The sequence below is a fragment of the Antedon bifida genome, chromosome 9 (genome assembly GCF_963402885.1).
Source record: "Antedon bifida chromosome 9, ecAntBifi1.1, whole genome shotgun sequence".
Taxonomy (NCBI): Eukaryota; Metazoa; Echinodermata; class Crinoidea; order Comatulida; family Antedonidae; genus Antedon; species Antedon bifida.
In genome coordinates this window covers 16901070-16918611 of record NC_136234.1, presented here as the reverse complement: position 1 = coordinate 16918611, position 17542 = coordinate 16901070, and the positions used below count along the sequence as shown (strand labels likewise).

The following is a 17542-nucleotide window of genomic DNA, read 5'->3' as shown; positions in this document are numbered from 1 at the left end:
TATAAGTTTAGGAAGGGAGATCTGCGTTAGTAATGTCAGACCTATGCTTGTAAGCTAAGTCTTAAATTGAGGCTTAGGGTATAGAGTTGAACGACTAGTTAGTTACAGCCACTAAGAGACTAAGGATTGAACCCTGAACTACTTTCAGATTCGGAAGACAAGCATGTTAACCACCCAGCTCTGTTGCTGTAAGTTATAAATTACCGCCGCATGATAGAGGCATTATTAAGCATTAATTATGATTCTCCTGCTCTAAAAAATGTTTAAATGTTTTGTTGTGAAAGTCTGATCGAGTTTTAGTCGACTGTCTCTGCTAATAATCTAAAAGACGTGTAATACGAATACAAAATTATTAATAATTGTTTCTATCAAACAAATTACAAGATTATGTAGTGACGTCATGATTTGCCGATAACTGTTTCTATATATCTTCATTCGATAACAATTTGTGTCAAAATAATTGAATTTGTCTCATACTATTACAGTTTTATAATTTTTTAGATTCATTATTGTATCATTGGAGCTATTTTTTTGGATAATGGTAGGTTATTATTAAATTTCATAGAAATAGAATGATCAAATTACATATAAAAATGTAAGATTGAGGTCTTAATTCCCGTTGATTCACTTCATAGCCAACAAAATGACTAGAGTGCACTTTATACCAGCCTACGTACTTGCTTATCCTTGATATTTCAATCTGCAAGCCACTTACATACTTACCTACATTAAAATGAAATCCTGATGCATTATGTTGTTCTTATCCAGATTTCAAGCGGGATCTACGCAAAGAGATTTGCATTATGTTAATAATTAATCTTGGGTGTTTACGTGTTTTTCTACCACGCGTCATTTGCCAAAAAAATGGACATGAAATGTGGCAATAATGATGTATTTGCCCGTAAAAATTAATTATGTTTTTGCACAAAGATATCAATTTCAATCAGTGGGTATTCCGGAATTGGTTATTAATCTGCTGACGTCGTAGAGGGCGTAATATATTTATCATCCGTCGATGAAATAACTTACTCATCATCGCGATTCTGTGGAGCAGGCGTACGTATTATCGATATTTCTATATTTACGTTGAGTCTATAGTCTGAACTTGGAAGGAAAATAATAGTCGCTACGAAGATAAAGATAGTTCAAAATAACGAAGCGAAGGACTAAATACTTACGGCGTTTTCACGCTTGTACATAGTTGCTGGTTTAGAGTAAGTTAAATATTGTCATTTTGATAGAAAGAGTCTGTCGGTGGTTGAATCTCCTTTCTGGTAAACTTACAACTAGGTGTATATCATAATTAATAAAAGAAAAAGATAGTGGGGCAATATTACGAATACTTGGACAAAGGTCCTTGTTAGATGGTCCTAGGTATGTAGGCCTAAAACGTTTTATAGGCCTCCTAAACGCACAATGCTAACACTTGATCCTTGATCTCATTGCTTGGTCAGTAGGCCTATTAGGATGAATATTCATAGGCACTATTTAATCATCAGTACGCTAACCTAAATAATATAACCTCAGGCAAAGAAATAAATGTTTCATTTAAAACGTGGAAACCGTAATCATAGGTCCTTCTTGCTGATATAATGTAGTAAACTTATTAACTATTTCAAAAGGGAATTATTCGATATCCTTTTGCTTCGTGAAGTTTTATCATTATCGTCTTGTTATTTTCAAGTATATGTTTACACTGCTATGATATACAAGTGTTTGTACACGGGGTATACTCAATACTAGAAATTGTTTGACCAAAGTGTATGCATGCGCTATGCTACTGTACATGAGTTAAATAACATGTGGATACCAATACAAGAATCTCTAGTTTAAAAGCGGTGTAACCTAAATAGGGGTTAGCCAGGTGTTAAAACATATAACATATTTTTAAATTTCAAGTTTCCAATCCTGTGATTGGTGAGTCGTCCATGATGCTGGATAGTGCTCCTATAGGCCTATGTTACGGGAAAGTGTCCCCTGAATAGGGGTTAGCCGTGGTGTTCAAATGTATATTGCTCCTATGTGTTACGGGAAAGTGTCCCCTGAATAGGTGTTGGCCGTATTTTTAAAAGTAAAGTGTTTTAATGGTAAAGTGTCCCTTTAATGAAGTTGTCCCCTAGATAGGGAATGGCCCTATAGGAGGAGTTCTACTGTAAAGGTACTAATACCAGCTTACGAATTAAAAACATGGCCTTAATTTAATTTTCAATAGTACACTTATTTTGATTCTAACGAGCACTTTACTAATTACAAGACGGCCATCTTAAACACAAGAATTACAACACTCCATTAGTAAATAGAAATCACCAACTCGATTTTTAATAAACCCTATCAATATCATTGTAAAGCTCTGTCTACACTATCACATTTATGTGAAAAAAATGTGATGTGCCCATATATGGACATGATGATGTCATATCACTACCATATTTGGGTATATCACTACCATATATGGGCACATCACACTTTTTTGTCACATAAAGTTTAATAGTGTAGACAGAGCTTTATGTAAGCATGTATTGTAAAATATATTCTGATATCGTTCGTTAGATCTACCTATGAATTGCATGTTGTCGATTCTAACGGAAAAGATTCCAGAAATTAATGGGTAAGAGTAATGTAACAAATCTTAATGTGACGTTTGACGTCAAAATATACAATGTAGCAGCAACAACCAACATTATACTAATAAATTATATGTCGTATTTAATTATATAAACTATATAAGTGAAATATAATTTACATTTTAATTGTAATTAATTAACATATTTTAAAATTTCAAGTTTCCAATCCTGTGATTGGCGAGTCGTCCTTGATGCTGGATAGTGAAAATTATATATTATATAATAATTATATAATATATATATATGATTATATAACTAATTGAAATAAAACTTCTAATTAACATTTTAATTGTTAATTAACATATTTTTAAAATAAATGTCACAGTTTCCGATCCTGTGATTGGTGAGTCGTCCTTGATGCTGGATAGTGAAAATCATATATTATATAATAAAAAAAAACTAATTGAAATAAAACTTCTAATTTAAATTTTAATTGTATTTAATTACGGTAACATATTTTAAAAATAAATGTCATAGTTTCCAATCATGTAATTGGTGAGTCGTCCTTGATGCTGGATAGTGAAAAAATAATTAATTTAATTGTTAGCTATTAGGCCTATACGTATAGCCTAAGTTGCTATAAAAGAATCACGAAAATTTGGACAGAAACGTAATGTAAAAGTGAAATGATTTATGATTCTAAGACTTTAAAAAGATGGAAACTTTTTTAAGGCAACATTCTCAGAGGACATTACATAAATTCGATTATATTTTTTTTCAAACTCCAGTTCCCCACGATAACACGATTAAGCAAAATTGAAAAAAATATATCAAAAGTTTTAATCAAAATTGTGATATATTTTATTTGTGTTATTGTGCATAAAACTGTTATTACTAAAATAATCCAATAACTGATTTTATTTTCGGTGGTCTTCCCGAGAAAGATGTATTATTTTTTTTCCATTTATTTATTTTTCACACATTGTACAAAATAGAACCGATAGGCCTATTTATACTTAGAAAAGAAAAAAAAGACACAAAGAGCACAATGTGTGAAAAGAGATGACAAATAAGTAATAATTACTTTTAAAGCATTGACCATAATTATTATCAAAATGATGTGAGTATTATGAGTAATGAATAAAGTCAGAGTTGTTTTTTGTTGTTGATGAAAATTGCATTTTTTGATTACATATCAATTTGGTAACAGTGCTCGTCTGACACTGTTGTTATTACTAACTTGGTCAATGATGATTAAAGAACAATTATTATATAATATTTATTGCATTTCTTACATCTTACAGTAGTTATATTGATGTAGTGATAATTCTTTGGCCTACTTTATTTTCTATATAAGTGGGTCACAAATGGAGATAGTGACATAATATTAAAAGTGACTCGTAATTTCATTGTCATCTAACTAGATGACCAGCTGATGGACTTCATAGCGGATGCTTTTTCAATCGACCTGTCCGACTTCTAATCCATCAGCCTTATTACCGCCTTAAGTGGCGGAAGCTACAAACAAAAGAGAACCGTTTAATCAACAATATTCATTCTCTTTTCAGGAAGAATAATTTCGAATTCTGATCGAGTGGAGAATTTTCTTATATTTATTTTTAACTTAAGAGGAGACATAGTATTATGTAAGTATAAAGACAATGATGAATATCCATTTGTTATTATTGGTATAATACAAATTACCTATAGTATTACTAATGAAATAAAATAGATAAATAAATAATAACTTTATTTGGAATGAAACAGCGGCACAAACCAATCGGTATAGCGCATCCAAAATAATGAAAATTTGTAATCCATTTGCAACACGTATTCCCGTAAAAGATTAAAATCACCAGCAACCAAAAATAACCATAAAAGCATTGTTGTTTTTCTACTGTTATAAAACCAAGAATGCAAAGTATAATTTTTTTAAATTGTTATTATTTCAGTTTAAAATTATTAATTGTGTCTACTGACTTTATTAATCTGCCAATATTTTTATAAAATGTTTTATTATAGATGATAAAGAATGTTTTATATTACATTACGTAATATCTGAACTAGTAACAATTCCGCAGAATAAAATCTAAAATTATACTATTTCACAAAACTGGTCATAAGTCTTAAAATACCCCTTTCTTGATCTCTTACACTCATGTGATTAAAACTATATTTAGTTAGTCTTCTAATAATATTTACTACTGTCCATTTAAAAATAGACAGCGTCTTACACCGTATATGCCAAAAATAATAAGCTAGTGGAACAGAGATCACTACACCTTACTATTAATAGTACGCGACTAATTTTAAAACCCGCTATTTTCATTTATTACTGCTAAAAATTGATTTTTCAATCAACAAACAGCAATCTTTAAAAATATCCTTAAAACTCCTTAAAGGTCGGCCGCATATCTATTTTAAGATGCTTATTTTTAGCTGTTTACTTTAATCATATTTATATTGGTTGTGTTACAACAACATCGATAATCATTATTGAATCAAATATATTTTAATAGTAGGTATAACCTATACCATCGAACATATTTAAATGAAGAAGGCAATTTAAATGAGCCATGTAGTATCCCTCTCCAGCCGCCATAGGCGGATCCAAATGGGCCAGCCAGAACGCACCCATCAATAAATATCATCACAGCCACTGATCATAACTGGGCCCTCTGGGAGACCAGTCTTTGACTGAAAAGGTTACCCAGTATAAATATATATTTCAATCTATTTCAATCAATCAAATATATCTCTTCTAAAGCTATGTCTACACTATCAAACTTAATGTGACAGAAAAAATGTGATGAGCCCATAGGCCTATATGGACATGATGATGCCATATCACCCCATATTTGGGCACATCACACTTTTTTTGTCACATAAAATTTGATAGTATAGACAGAGCTTAATAAATATACAGGACATTAGGTTCCGTTCAGAATTGTATCACTTTAGGCCCTCCTCCTCCGCCTCCACATTTCGTAGATCCGCCACTGGTCGCATTTATAAATCATCTTAGCGTGACCATCCACTTACATCCATTCATTTTTGCAAATTGCAAATCCGGAATAAATATTTACCATTACACTAAAGCAATAATAACTCTTCTTATTTAGGTTGTCTTCGTTGACAATAACGGTTAATCACAAGATGTGTTTACTATTGAAATCACTGGTTCTAATCACCGCCATAATGCTAGCCAATGGAGACAACTACTGGGAGCAACCAGGTTGCCACGTGGTCGGTGAGTGATTCAAATATCTTAGATGTAACGGTTAAAGTGACGTCATGAGGAAAATCGACATACTTGTATTTCCATTAGCCGTATTGAGAACAAGTGGCGATAATGTTCGTTTGATGTCATCTTGTACAAGTATTGTCAAATTGGCTCAGAATTACCGTAACTCTTTAGGACAAACATTTTATCTTTCGAATAATGTGTGAATAAATTATTTTACGTTAACAAACGCATGTAAGATAAAATGCAATACCTTACAAATACGGAATCGTAGGCCTAGCAAACATGATTATATAATGTATATGGAAATAGTGTTTGAACTAACAAGCTTTTGATATAATCGAAGGAATTAGAAACTATTCTACTTTGGAATATGATAATCGACATTTAAAATTACTTGTATTTTATCACTATTTGGGCTCGCCCAACATTGGGGCATTTGCCTTCATCATGATCTCCCATTCAGGATCGTAGCACCGAGTACTTTGGCCAACCCTCTACGCAGGGAAACTCCAAATGCTTGGTTCCCACTAGAGACGCAATACAAGGACGTAACGCAACGTAAGTGAATTGACCAATCACAAGCGATGGATTATTCAAACTGTCGCTTGTCATTGGTTAACACGCTCTTGCGTTGCGTTTACGTCCTTGCGTTACGTTCTAGTGGGAACGAGTTTTAGGGACATTTTATTGGGTCCCGAATGTGTCCTCTTAATAGGCGTTCTACTGTATGTAAATAAATGTAATGAAATAAAATGAAAATTATTGTACTCATAAGTATTACTATCATCTTTTCGATTAAACGTCATCATTATAATAATTTATCAGCAGTTCGCAATAATCCCCTTTTTACAACGACCAAGGGCAAATTTCGCTTGGTTGTGTAATACAACAGCAGACCTAATTGCTGTACACTCTCACCATTGAACTTTATAACTACCTGATGATAACTCATCAAGCAGAAGGTTTATTATTAATGATCATTTGGCAAATTTACTTTAGATTCTTAATAATCATGTTTTATTATGACTAATATAACAAGGTCAACAATGTTCGTTACATCGTGGATATTTAAATGTATTGTTGTGTGTTCGGGGAGTGATCTACATTGTTCGGTATCCACCCGACCAACGACAAAACCAAATGAACTGGTCGGTAGCAGTGGGAACGATATGCAACTGAAATACAGTAGAACTCCACCTTTACGATTGGTTCACACACTTGTACGCAAGCGCACCGCAAGTAATTTGACCAATCAGAATGCGTTGTGTCCAAGTGAGAATCAAGGCCAACCGCTAGCGCTAAGGGGAACCTCTAATCAGGGACCACCTCTCTACTCACGGGCCAATTAAACAACGAGGGGAAATAATATGCGTTTAACACTAGTCAATCCCCAGTAATGTATCTCCACATACTCTATTTCCGAAGTATCGTAGGAATATTTGCAGCAATAATATCAGCATCTCATTTATATCACATCATGTAATCATATAAGGTTAGGTTAAGGGTTGGTTAATATTAGATACATATGAAACACATGAAGTCAACCCCTACCATCCATGGCCGGCTGGGTCCCGAAGGTGTCCATTCAATAGGAGTTCTCTGCATTGCGCATTTGTCGCGCTTGTTTCGTCGATTAAAATAAACTATTTATTTTTTTCAGGCTATACAAAAGAAGTTCGAATACCGGGTTGCCATGTTGAATACGTCCAAATGAATGCATGTAGAGGATACTGTATGTCTTATTCATTCTTATCATCACAAGATACGTTACAGCGGAGTGGTGGCCTTCAGGTTTTCTCATCTTATGGATCATGTTGTACAATCGGTCAAACACATGATGTAAGTTCACCACATTATGATAATAACTCGGGATTTAGAAAGCGCTTACTAGTGTCGAAAGACATTAGTGAGCTGTCGATTCGACAACTGTAATATCAGTAACGGAGAAATCTTCTGAACTATATTCACCTCCTAAAGCTCTGTCTACACTATCAAACCAGCAAAAAAATGTCATGTGCCTAAATATGGTGGTGATATGCCCAAAAATGGTAGTGATATGACATCACATTTTTTGTCACATAATAAGCAATAAGGCCGCGAAATGCAAGTAATTTGAAAATCATCTGATTAATCAGATTGCGTTGCTCGTGGGCCTCTTCGCTGCCTCCCACTAAAAGCTTCGTTCCCAATTGGACGCAATGCAACGACATGGTACAACTCAAGTGAGTGAGTTGACCACTCACGTAAATCTCTGTCTACACTATCAAACGACTTCGACCAAAAAAGTGTCATGTACCCAAATTTGGTAGTGATATGCCCAAATATGGTACGGTAGTTACATGACATCATCGTGTCAATATATGGGCCCATCACATAAACATTGATAGTGTAGACAGAGCTTTACTTTGGATGGTCATTCGAATCGTAATTATAGGGCCCTTACATCCTTGCGTTGCGTCCAAGTGGAAACCCAAGCTTAATGGGCGTATTTGACAGTTTTATAAATGCTGATCACATTGCGAAAAATATAATAAGTGTAAATTTGTTTGCCAAATCAATAAGAGTGAGCTTAAAACTCTAGGTGGTTGTAAAAATCTGTTATCGTCTTTCTAACATTGAAGTTAAAAACACGTTGGTTTACTGCTGAAATTTGAATAAAATTAGTTTGAGTAGAAAAAAGGGAAAATATTTGAGTGAACTATTTGAAATCATCCTCAACTTAAAGCAAAATATCAACTATTGTGTAAACATTTGGGAAAATTTAGAAACTTTATAAAATAAAAGCATTTTATCTTACAGGTAAATATTGTACTACAATGCGTTGACAATCAGGTTTACAGGGATACGTTTCGATCAGCTAAAACATGTGAATGTTCGCTGTGTGACGTCAGTGACTGAAGAGAGGAATACCTAATAATGTTAGACTAAGCCCATCACTATTACATATCTGTATATTTCGTTCAACATTTTGAAATTTTTTGAACAGTATGACGTCATGCCAGCTGATGTACACAAGCACGCGATCTTTATACGTCATCATAATTGTTGAAGAAACTGTTTAAATATCAATGCATATTTTTATATTTCGATTTGGGATTGATATGGATCCGTCTTAACATTCCAGTGTGACTTAGGCCTAATGCAGCAGACACCCCATGCATCTTCATACACGCACACCAGTATCCCGTCAGTGGAAACACACATTTAAAGTTACTAACCGAAGTATGTATTCATCATTTCTGATGCCATAGAAATGGAAAATTTAACAATATCCAGTCACACGCTCTCTTAATGATCGCACAACACAATTCGTATTACGTCACCAGCATAAACTTTGACCTGGACGCGTGCGTTCCGGAATAAGTATTACAAAAATCTTTAACATGTTAAATATAAGGATATTTCTGACGGATAACTCCAAAGATAATAATGACACACACGGTTAAATGTCATACAAATTCTAAACAATTATGAGCGCTAAAACGTGTGCAGACGTTTTAACGGAGAGAATCATGATTTATTGAAACTAGTAAACTGACGTATAATATATGATTGATACACTACTATCGTCACATACTGATTTCCATTCTGAGGATTGATAGGGCTAGGCTATGTAATTAATACACAAGATACGATGATGTTTATCTACATCCTATCTACTTTAGTGTAATTTACATGTTTTAGGGAACTCACAATACAATATGTCTCTATTTATCGCTTATTTAAATATCTTGATTAAAATAGTTTATTATTATTAAATAACTATACCAAAATGATGTATATTCATTGTCTATACAAGATCAAATTAATTAATCAATTATATTACACGTTACGTTTTAAATTTATGTTTGTTATTTTAAAAATATAACGCACTTACAGAATATCGTGTTATCGGATTTTGTCTTGATTTATTTTGTTTTTGCAATGCAGTAGGTTTTTTGAGTGGATAAAAAGTGAGAAGAAGTGGTTGATGCAAGCTTGTCAATGTTGGGGTTATTAAGTCAGTAAAGAAAACATGGGGAAATAACACATTTAAATGTGACAGATCACAAATATGTTTGTAACATCATAAATCTTCGTGCGTGCTCATTTTGCAACGATTTTCCAAATGTGCATTCCACTAAATAATTTCAATAACATTTATTACAATAACATTTATTTAGACTAGGTAATGACATAACAAAATTATGAAAATGCAAAGAAAAAAGAAAATAAAAGAGTGTTATTATCATAGGTACAGATAGAAGTAGATATTCGTCTTACTGGAACCCACAACGAAAGATAAAAGTAACAAATGTTGAAAAACTAAAGCTAATCAGAAGGTATGTAAATATAGAATTTAAACTACATTTCGTAGGTTATAAAGTTGGTAAATGGACAATATATTAAATATATGCTAAATAATTGGGTATTAGGCTTCTTTAAAAAAAATAACACAAACTGAGACTGATGATGTTGACTGTTAGGCCTCATCAAAATTTATCAATTCCGGTACGGCAGAGATTCTGTCATCTAGTAATATCGTGCAATTCCTCCTTAATGGCGTAAGGTATGGGGCGCCACAAGCAGCAAATGTAAGAAGACTACCACATCTTACTGCTGTGCATTGTCGAACTCTTCAGTATAATTGGAACTGAGAAACTACGTCAAACAACAATATCTATTTAGACATTGGTTCGAATGTTAAAAAACAAATCTAAAGGCATAAACATTTTGTAGTATAAGTAGAAGAAAGTCAAAAAGAGGACAATATTGACAAGGATGGGGTATCATGTTTTGTTGGTAGATTCAAGTCCGTAGCCAGAATTTTTGCAGGAAAGTTATTTTCCCCCTGCAAATAGGGGCAAGAAGTACAAGCATAAGAATTAACTTTAGAAAAATCATAGATTTAAGCCTACTAAGTATATGAATGATAATTTGAAAATAGTTTGCCTGCTGGCTACGTAAGATTGTGCAAAAATGGTCATGAGTTTTAGGCCTATTTACTAGTTTCAAAGGGCACTTTAAGAAAAAGGGAGTTCTTTCGAACCCTACGAATTCCTCCTGGCTACGGGCTTGAGATGGACTGTGTTTATTTATGTTCATTCACAGAATTATATTTTACAATCTGCAAAAACTATCTTCTCTCTATTTTAAGAAATCGTTTAAAATAAATTCGCATAACTACAATGCTAGACATAATATATATGATTTTAATTGTTTAGAGTTGTTATTAGACACATCTATTTACAAAGACGAGACATCACAAACAACTTTGATGAGCTTGTCTAAGTTTAAGAAGCTTTTCTTCTTCTCTTAAATACTCCTGGCTAAGTAATTGACTATTAAACATTCTTGTCGTGCAATTGACAAACTGCTAGCTTACTATTTAGGAAGTTATAAATCTGTAACACTATTTCCACCGACTTTGAATTCATCACTGGATAACTTACTGTGCTTTTTGACTCAAACGTTGGCGGTTTTATTTCTGTTATTTCTAAAATATGCATCTAAGCGGTTAGAATGAGCCTGCCAGGCGCCATTTGTTGTGAAATGGTAACTTCGTAAATGTCACACACGCTAGTTCAAAGTAAATTTAAAATTCACATCGGTATTACTTAATTACTCGAAATTGTTTTGATGTTTTTAGGAACATAAATAGATACTCGTAGAACTTCCGCATGAATATTGCATGAGTGTGGTGGATATGTACACGCAGCCAGGCGCGTCGTCGACCCACTCTCGTATCGTACATACTACGATGATTAACCTGTCGTTCAAACAGCTTCCTGTACCGTATTTTATGACTCAAAAAACACCTACACATTGCGAATTAACAGTAACTCATATTTGAACAGCGTTATGCTCACGTGGTTGGTTGGTGGCTTGCTATACGAGAATAATGCGCCGGGTATCGCTTTTTGTACGCCGACAAACGCGCAAAGATGTTACCGAGTACGCGCTGATTTCATCAATTTTATTATAACCGGCGCGCGACCACAATCAGCTTATAGTTTACATTATATTATAGAGGTATTCCTCCATGGTTATATCAACATAAAACTCTTTAATTCTTGCTGATTGGTAATTTTTCTTCATGCTTGCGGGTCAAAATTATGTACGTCACATCGCCAAGCGGTAAACGAGTATTTACGTTAGCTGTTCTCGTTTTACCATTACAAGTCAATTACTCTCGTACTAGCAATACACGAAAAACACATTTGATTTCATTAAGAACCAAACAAGTATCAGCCAAACGGACGTAATACAAAATAGACCACGCCCCAAACCTACGTCACTTTCAAAACAAGCTAAGGCATCTCGTAAACTATTCCCCGTCCAAATATGATTATTTTCCAATATAATTAAATTTAACGCGATTGGTTATTTTTACCATTTCTTTGTATAGATAACAATTAGTCGCTGTAATTAAATTCTTATTGACAGAAACTTACTCATGAAATGGCTATTTATAAAGTTATTTGTCAATGTAAAGAGTAAAAATGTAAACATGTTTGTTTTAAATGTTAAACGCACAAATAACATAAGATTAAAACATATGGCTACATAGGTTACACTGTCTGTTGACAATACGAACATGTATCAGGAGGAAAACAATTGGTTTAATTTTAGGGAAACCATATTTAGAGGCTTCATTTTGGTCATTCCCAATTATGCACACTGCAATTTTCCGGACGGGGCATCACCACTGGCGTTTTGTATGTGCGGCCCCGGTGTGAAAGTGGTATTGCTATAACATTGGTTCGTTCTTATTGTAGGAGAGTGGGTATAGTGTGGAGAATGTAAGGCCAAGGAGAGACAGACTTGATAAGGCCTGAACACTACTTTCAAATAATATGTACTAGTGAAAAATAAAATTCGTATGAAAAATGATAATCCTTTAAGACAGGTTAATATAAACATGTTAACATAGTTACAATATTTAAAACAGGTTAAATAAGAAATTAACCCAGTTACAGTGTTTAACTCGAATTTCTCTCGTTTAAATCAGTTTTCTAAACAAATCAATTCATTACATTCTACTGCACATTATGGGCAAATTCTTTGATACAGTGTCACAAAGCATAACATGTGCAGCCTGTATCATGAGCCATAAGACTAACCTAACCTTAACTAATAATAATACAGGGGCCTTTTTATTTCCTAATTTTAAATTTAACATAATACAGGCACTACATGTATTATAGTATATATATAGTATTACAGGATTTTCCTATGATACTGAACACAATATAATGTCATATGACCTGTGGAGATACATCAAATAAAATCAAATCAGGAAAGTAACTATGAGAGGGTTGCAACTGTAAGAAAGTTATCAATTCTTTGCTGAGGTTTGTGTATATGCGCGATTTCTAAAGCGCCATCAACGTTTACTTTGGATCGTCATAATCCGTATGCGGCGCTATATTGCTTTAAAGTCATTTTTTAAATCCCTGATACTTGACCTGTACGGTACCCGCACTCTACTTGAATTAATTCAAATACGCTTATACAACATAGCTATAAATCATTGGTGATATATGAGCATTTAAGTTCATGTTTTTTATTGACATTATTGTAAGTCGACCGTTAAGTTTTTTCAGAGTTGATGATCGATGGACTGTTAGATGAACTCCTCTTTAAGATTAAGCACATTTTGGTGTATTTTTTAAATAAATACAGTAAACACACGCCAACGACAATGATCCAATGGTATAACATTATGAGGTCAATGACATTTTAGTACCACTGGTTGGTAATTCGTAGAAAATCCATGGATTATTAAGATGAACTTTAATTAATTTGATGTTTGACCTTTAGAAATGATGCCAATAAGTAATGATTGAGGACTCGTCATGGTCTTGTTAACTCAATGTAATAAAAGTATTAAGTGATAAAATAGGTTTTAAAAAGTGGCACTAACGATAACACAATGTACGGTATCATGTCTAGCGACAATAAACAAGATGAACTATCGTGACACACTGGCCATGATACCGTAGAACATCAACATTTTTTCCGGAGTTTATTATTTTTTTATTACATCTTACATTCTTATATAAAAACCGAATTATACAGGGGATATAGGAAAAACAGAATATTATAAATATTATACAGTACATACGTTGGTTTTGGTTTAAATGCTTTTGAGCACAATTATTTTAGATCAGTTCCTAATAGTACGATTTTATAATAGAATATATCAAGCCATTTATGAGTCAGTTCATTTTGCTTGGTGCTTTTATTTCATAGAGTAGAAATATAACTATTCTAAGATAATAATAATTAGGTATATTTTAGTACGTGCCATGCCGAATTAATTAAGAGTCTATTTTTAATTTTATTTCATAACTTCATGGTCATAATTTTTTAATTTTACGCTAAATAGGATTGTTTCAAAGAAAGATATTAATGGAAATGTGTACGCGTGTTTGGTTGCTGGTTGAGAATTACAGAATATTGAATGATTGTATCATTTAAGTGTAGTATTTAATACCTCATTGAACACGTAGTAGATTGTGATGACGTATTCTCTGACAGTTAAGCACAGACATTTCAAAAAGCACTTTGAGTGCACCACCATACTAATACAGCTTGGTTCTCACAATAGAGACGCAGCGAAAAGACGTAAACGCAATGACCAATGACAAGCGATAGTTCGAATAATCCATAGCTTGTGATTGGTCAAATCACTTACGTTGCGCTTACGTTATTGTGTTGCGTCCTAGTGGGAACCAAACTTACTAAAAAAAAAAGGAAACACATTTTGTTTTAGGAAAGAAAAAAATAATTTGTAATGATATAAACAAAAACAACGCAACCACCATCACACGCATACTAACAAACAAACCTCTGATGTATATCGAACTAACTATATACCTCTTTGGAAACATTTAAGATAGTGAACATATATGTGAGGCGACTGAACTAGACTCTTATCATTATTTTTTATTTTTTATTTGTGGAAGTAAATTTCTGTTGTTCTGATTTATGAAAGAAGATCTTTATTTTGTTTTTGATTAAAAAAGCATTAAAAAATTAAATAATTGTATACCCTTAGAAACCAGTAGTAACGACAACTATCAGAACATCGATTGGTTTATTGTGTACTATGCGTATATGTTAGGCCGCTCGTTTTATTGCTATTAAGCGCATCTATACATACATCTATACCTACAAAATGTATAACATCATTAAACAAGCTTTGTTCTTCAATCAATTTGTCTCCTTAATTTAGACAAATTACACAGGCTATTTCTGTTTCATTTTTAATCTTTGAAGACATATAGCGTCTATATTTTAATTTAGCAATACACATTTGCCAGCGGCAATTTGACTCATTTTGTGTGATGTATCTTTTAAATGATTCATTTGCTATTTGTTCCTAATTAGGCAATATTGTTTAGATCAGCCGTTTGGTTTGAAAGTCTACAATGAACCGTATTAAAACAATTATATATATTTAGTTGAGACCCACAGAGGGGTAGGGGAGATTGCTTTGAGATGTGGTGATTGTAGTTAATCTGTAATATGTATTTTTATATTTGTTATCACGTTTTTAAAATGTGCAACTTTTTAAAGATGTATTGTCCCACTGAAAAAATATATTTTTTTTTTTTTTTAAATATGCCATTTTAATTTCACATAATTTAATAGTTATCTTTGAACAAAAATTGAATCGAGAAAAATAAATTTATATACCTGAAAAAACAAATTGGCAGCCAGCCAATAGGTTTTTGGTTGAATTTGACCATTTATTTTGTCACTATATATGAGAAAACATTAACTTTATTAAAACTAAAAAATAACCTATTCAAAGTCTGATTTAATTAATCTTCATTTTTCATGTTTTTGGGAGACAATACAATACTTAAAATTTGGCTGTCTTCGATTGTCTATATTTTGGTTTTCGATATAGATACTGATATGAATGCGTAAAATAAGAAAAAATAAATAATTTAATTAATTATCTCCTACTTATACACTAGAACCTGTATTAAGGAGAAACGTTCAAAACCAAACAAAGGGCCCCATAATTGTTGAAATGTTTTTTCTTTTTGTTTTGTATATGGATGTACTATCCGAAATAAAGAAAATTAATAGAGCTGTCCCCCTGAATAGGGGTGTCAATGGTCGTAGTTTTAAAACATATATTATCCCTAGTTCCAGTCACGAGAAAGTGTCCCCTTAATAGAGCTGTCCCCTGGATAGTGATTAGCCGTAGTGTTAAAACATATTACCCATAGTTCTTGTCACTAGAGTCTCCTTAATAGGGATTCCCAAAGGGAAGGGTTCTACCCTATTCCTCTTTTCGTTGCACGGGAAAGTGCCCCTTGATACTCTTACGTGGAATAAATACGGTTGGGTAAAGGGTTAACAACATAAAACACATATGACGTCAAGTTACAATGAGTTCATCAATTTGGTATAATCTAAATAATACTGACTGATGGAATAGCCTACTGTAATTTCTTACTGCGTCAGGCGAATGTTTAGTGTTGAATGAAAAACGATGGGAAATGCGACTCAAACCCACAACCTTAAGACCATTAGTCTGTCGTTCATACCTCTATACTGCCGAGCTTGCTCTTATGGCCAGGGTTAGATTCATCACTGTAAAAACAGTGTGGAGCTTTTAAACACGTAGTTACATGTTTAGCGTGTTTAGAACCTAAACGTTTAGCAGTTAACATGCCACTATTATGTTCAATTTCTCCACATGTTCAGGTACGTGTTTAGCGTTGAGTGTATACGATTTTTGTTTGGCGGAAAAAGCTCCACACTTGACCTTAACACATGGCAAATTACACACGTTTAAAACCTAAACGTGTCTTTATATTGCTACACATGTTTAACAATAAACACGTCACTGATGTGTTGAGTTGGGTACAGCAACATGTTTAGAATGCATGTGTTTAGAACCTAAACATGTTTCTTATCTAAACATGTGTAGAAAAAGTGGGTACACACTATAATGTGTTTAGGATCTAAATACTAGGCCTATACAGAAGAAGCAGCGGGTACTACGCCAACAAGATGATAATTACAACGTAGCTTTGCCTTAGGAAGCTGTAGCAATATTGTCAGATATTTGCCCTACTCTTTACATTCTCTAAAGATACTGATGTTATTAAAACATAGTTCATCAAAGAAACGTAAATTAATCACTAAAATGTAAAACAACCATACGATACATTATTTTGCTTTTCTATTTGAAGCTATTTTGTGCATCATCACCCGTGGTAAGTAGGTGATTCAAAGAATAATGAAGACAATCAAATAGAAAAACCACCGACATTAATGATCATTGGGAGGCTTGTCATGTCGTACCGATAATGACATATTAACAGACCGTATATCTTCTTTATCATGTTTTAGTAAAACACGACAAGAGTAATAGCACTAACTTTTCGACGAAACAAGTTTGGACGAAATTAAACAATGAAAACATGAAGCACGAAAGCCTGGTCACTGCATTCACTTGGACGCAAGGCAACGATGTAAGTATAACGCATGTGAGCTGACCAATCACAAGCGAGAGTTCGGATGACCCGTCGTGATTGGTCAAAGTAATTTCGTTGCCCTAACGTCTTTGTGTCGCGTCCTGGTGGGAACCAAAGCTTAAGCATAATGTACACTAATTTGTTATTGAGCTATGGAGAATTTTTTTTTCCGAAATAAAAGATGAATGAATGAATGAATGAAAAACAGATCTAAATGTATTGTTAAACACCATTACCTAGAAACT

At 33.3% G+C, this 17542-nt stretch overlaps 3 protein-coding genes across 3 annotated transcripts in view; 2 read left to right on the top strand and 1 right to left on the bottom strand.

Moving 5' to 3' along the window:
- LOC144851613 (rab3 GTPase-activating protein non-catalytic subunit-like) overlaps window positions 1-17542 on the bottom strand; it is a 194146-nt gene that overhangs the window by 22385 nt on the left and 154219 nt on the right. The gene's annotated exons all lie outside the window — the stretch shown is intronic.
- Window positions 1-17542, top strand: part of LOC144851630 (glycoprotein hormone beta-5-like) — a 234143-nt gene that overhangs the window by 204054 nt on the left and 12547 nt on the right. The window lies entirely within an intron of this gene.
- LOC144851629 (thyrostimulin alpha-2 subunit-like) lies at window positions 1052-9856 on the top strand. Its single transcript, XM_078709191.1, has 5 exons — window positions 1052-1214; window positions 4133-4210; window positions 5687-5814; window positions 7472-7650; window positions 8611-9856. Coding segments are annotated over exons 2-5 (408 nt in total). The 5' UTR covers window positions 1052-1214; window positions 4133-4208; the 3' UTR covers window positions 8710-9856.

Excerpts from the sequence above, each read along its gene's own strand:
- LOC144851629 (XM_078709191.1), top strand. Across the intron at positions 5,815-7,471 it reads ACCAGGTTGCCACGTGGTCG|GCTATACAAAAGAAGTTCGA; the intron begins GTGAGTGATTCA and ends TATTTTTTTCAG. Across the intron at positions 7,651-8,610 it reads CAATCGGTCAAACACATGAT|GTAAATATTGTACTACAATG; the intron begins GTAAGTTCACCA and ends TTTATCTTACAG.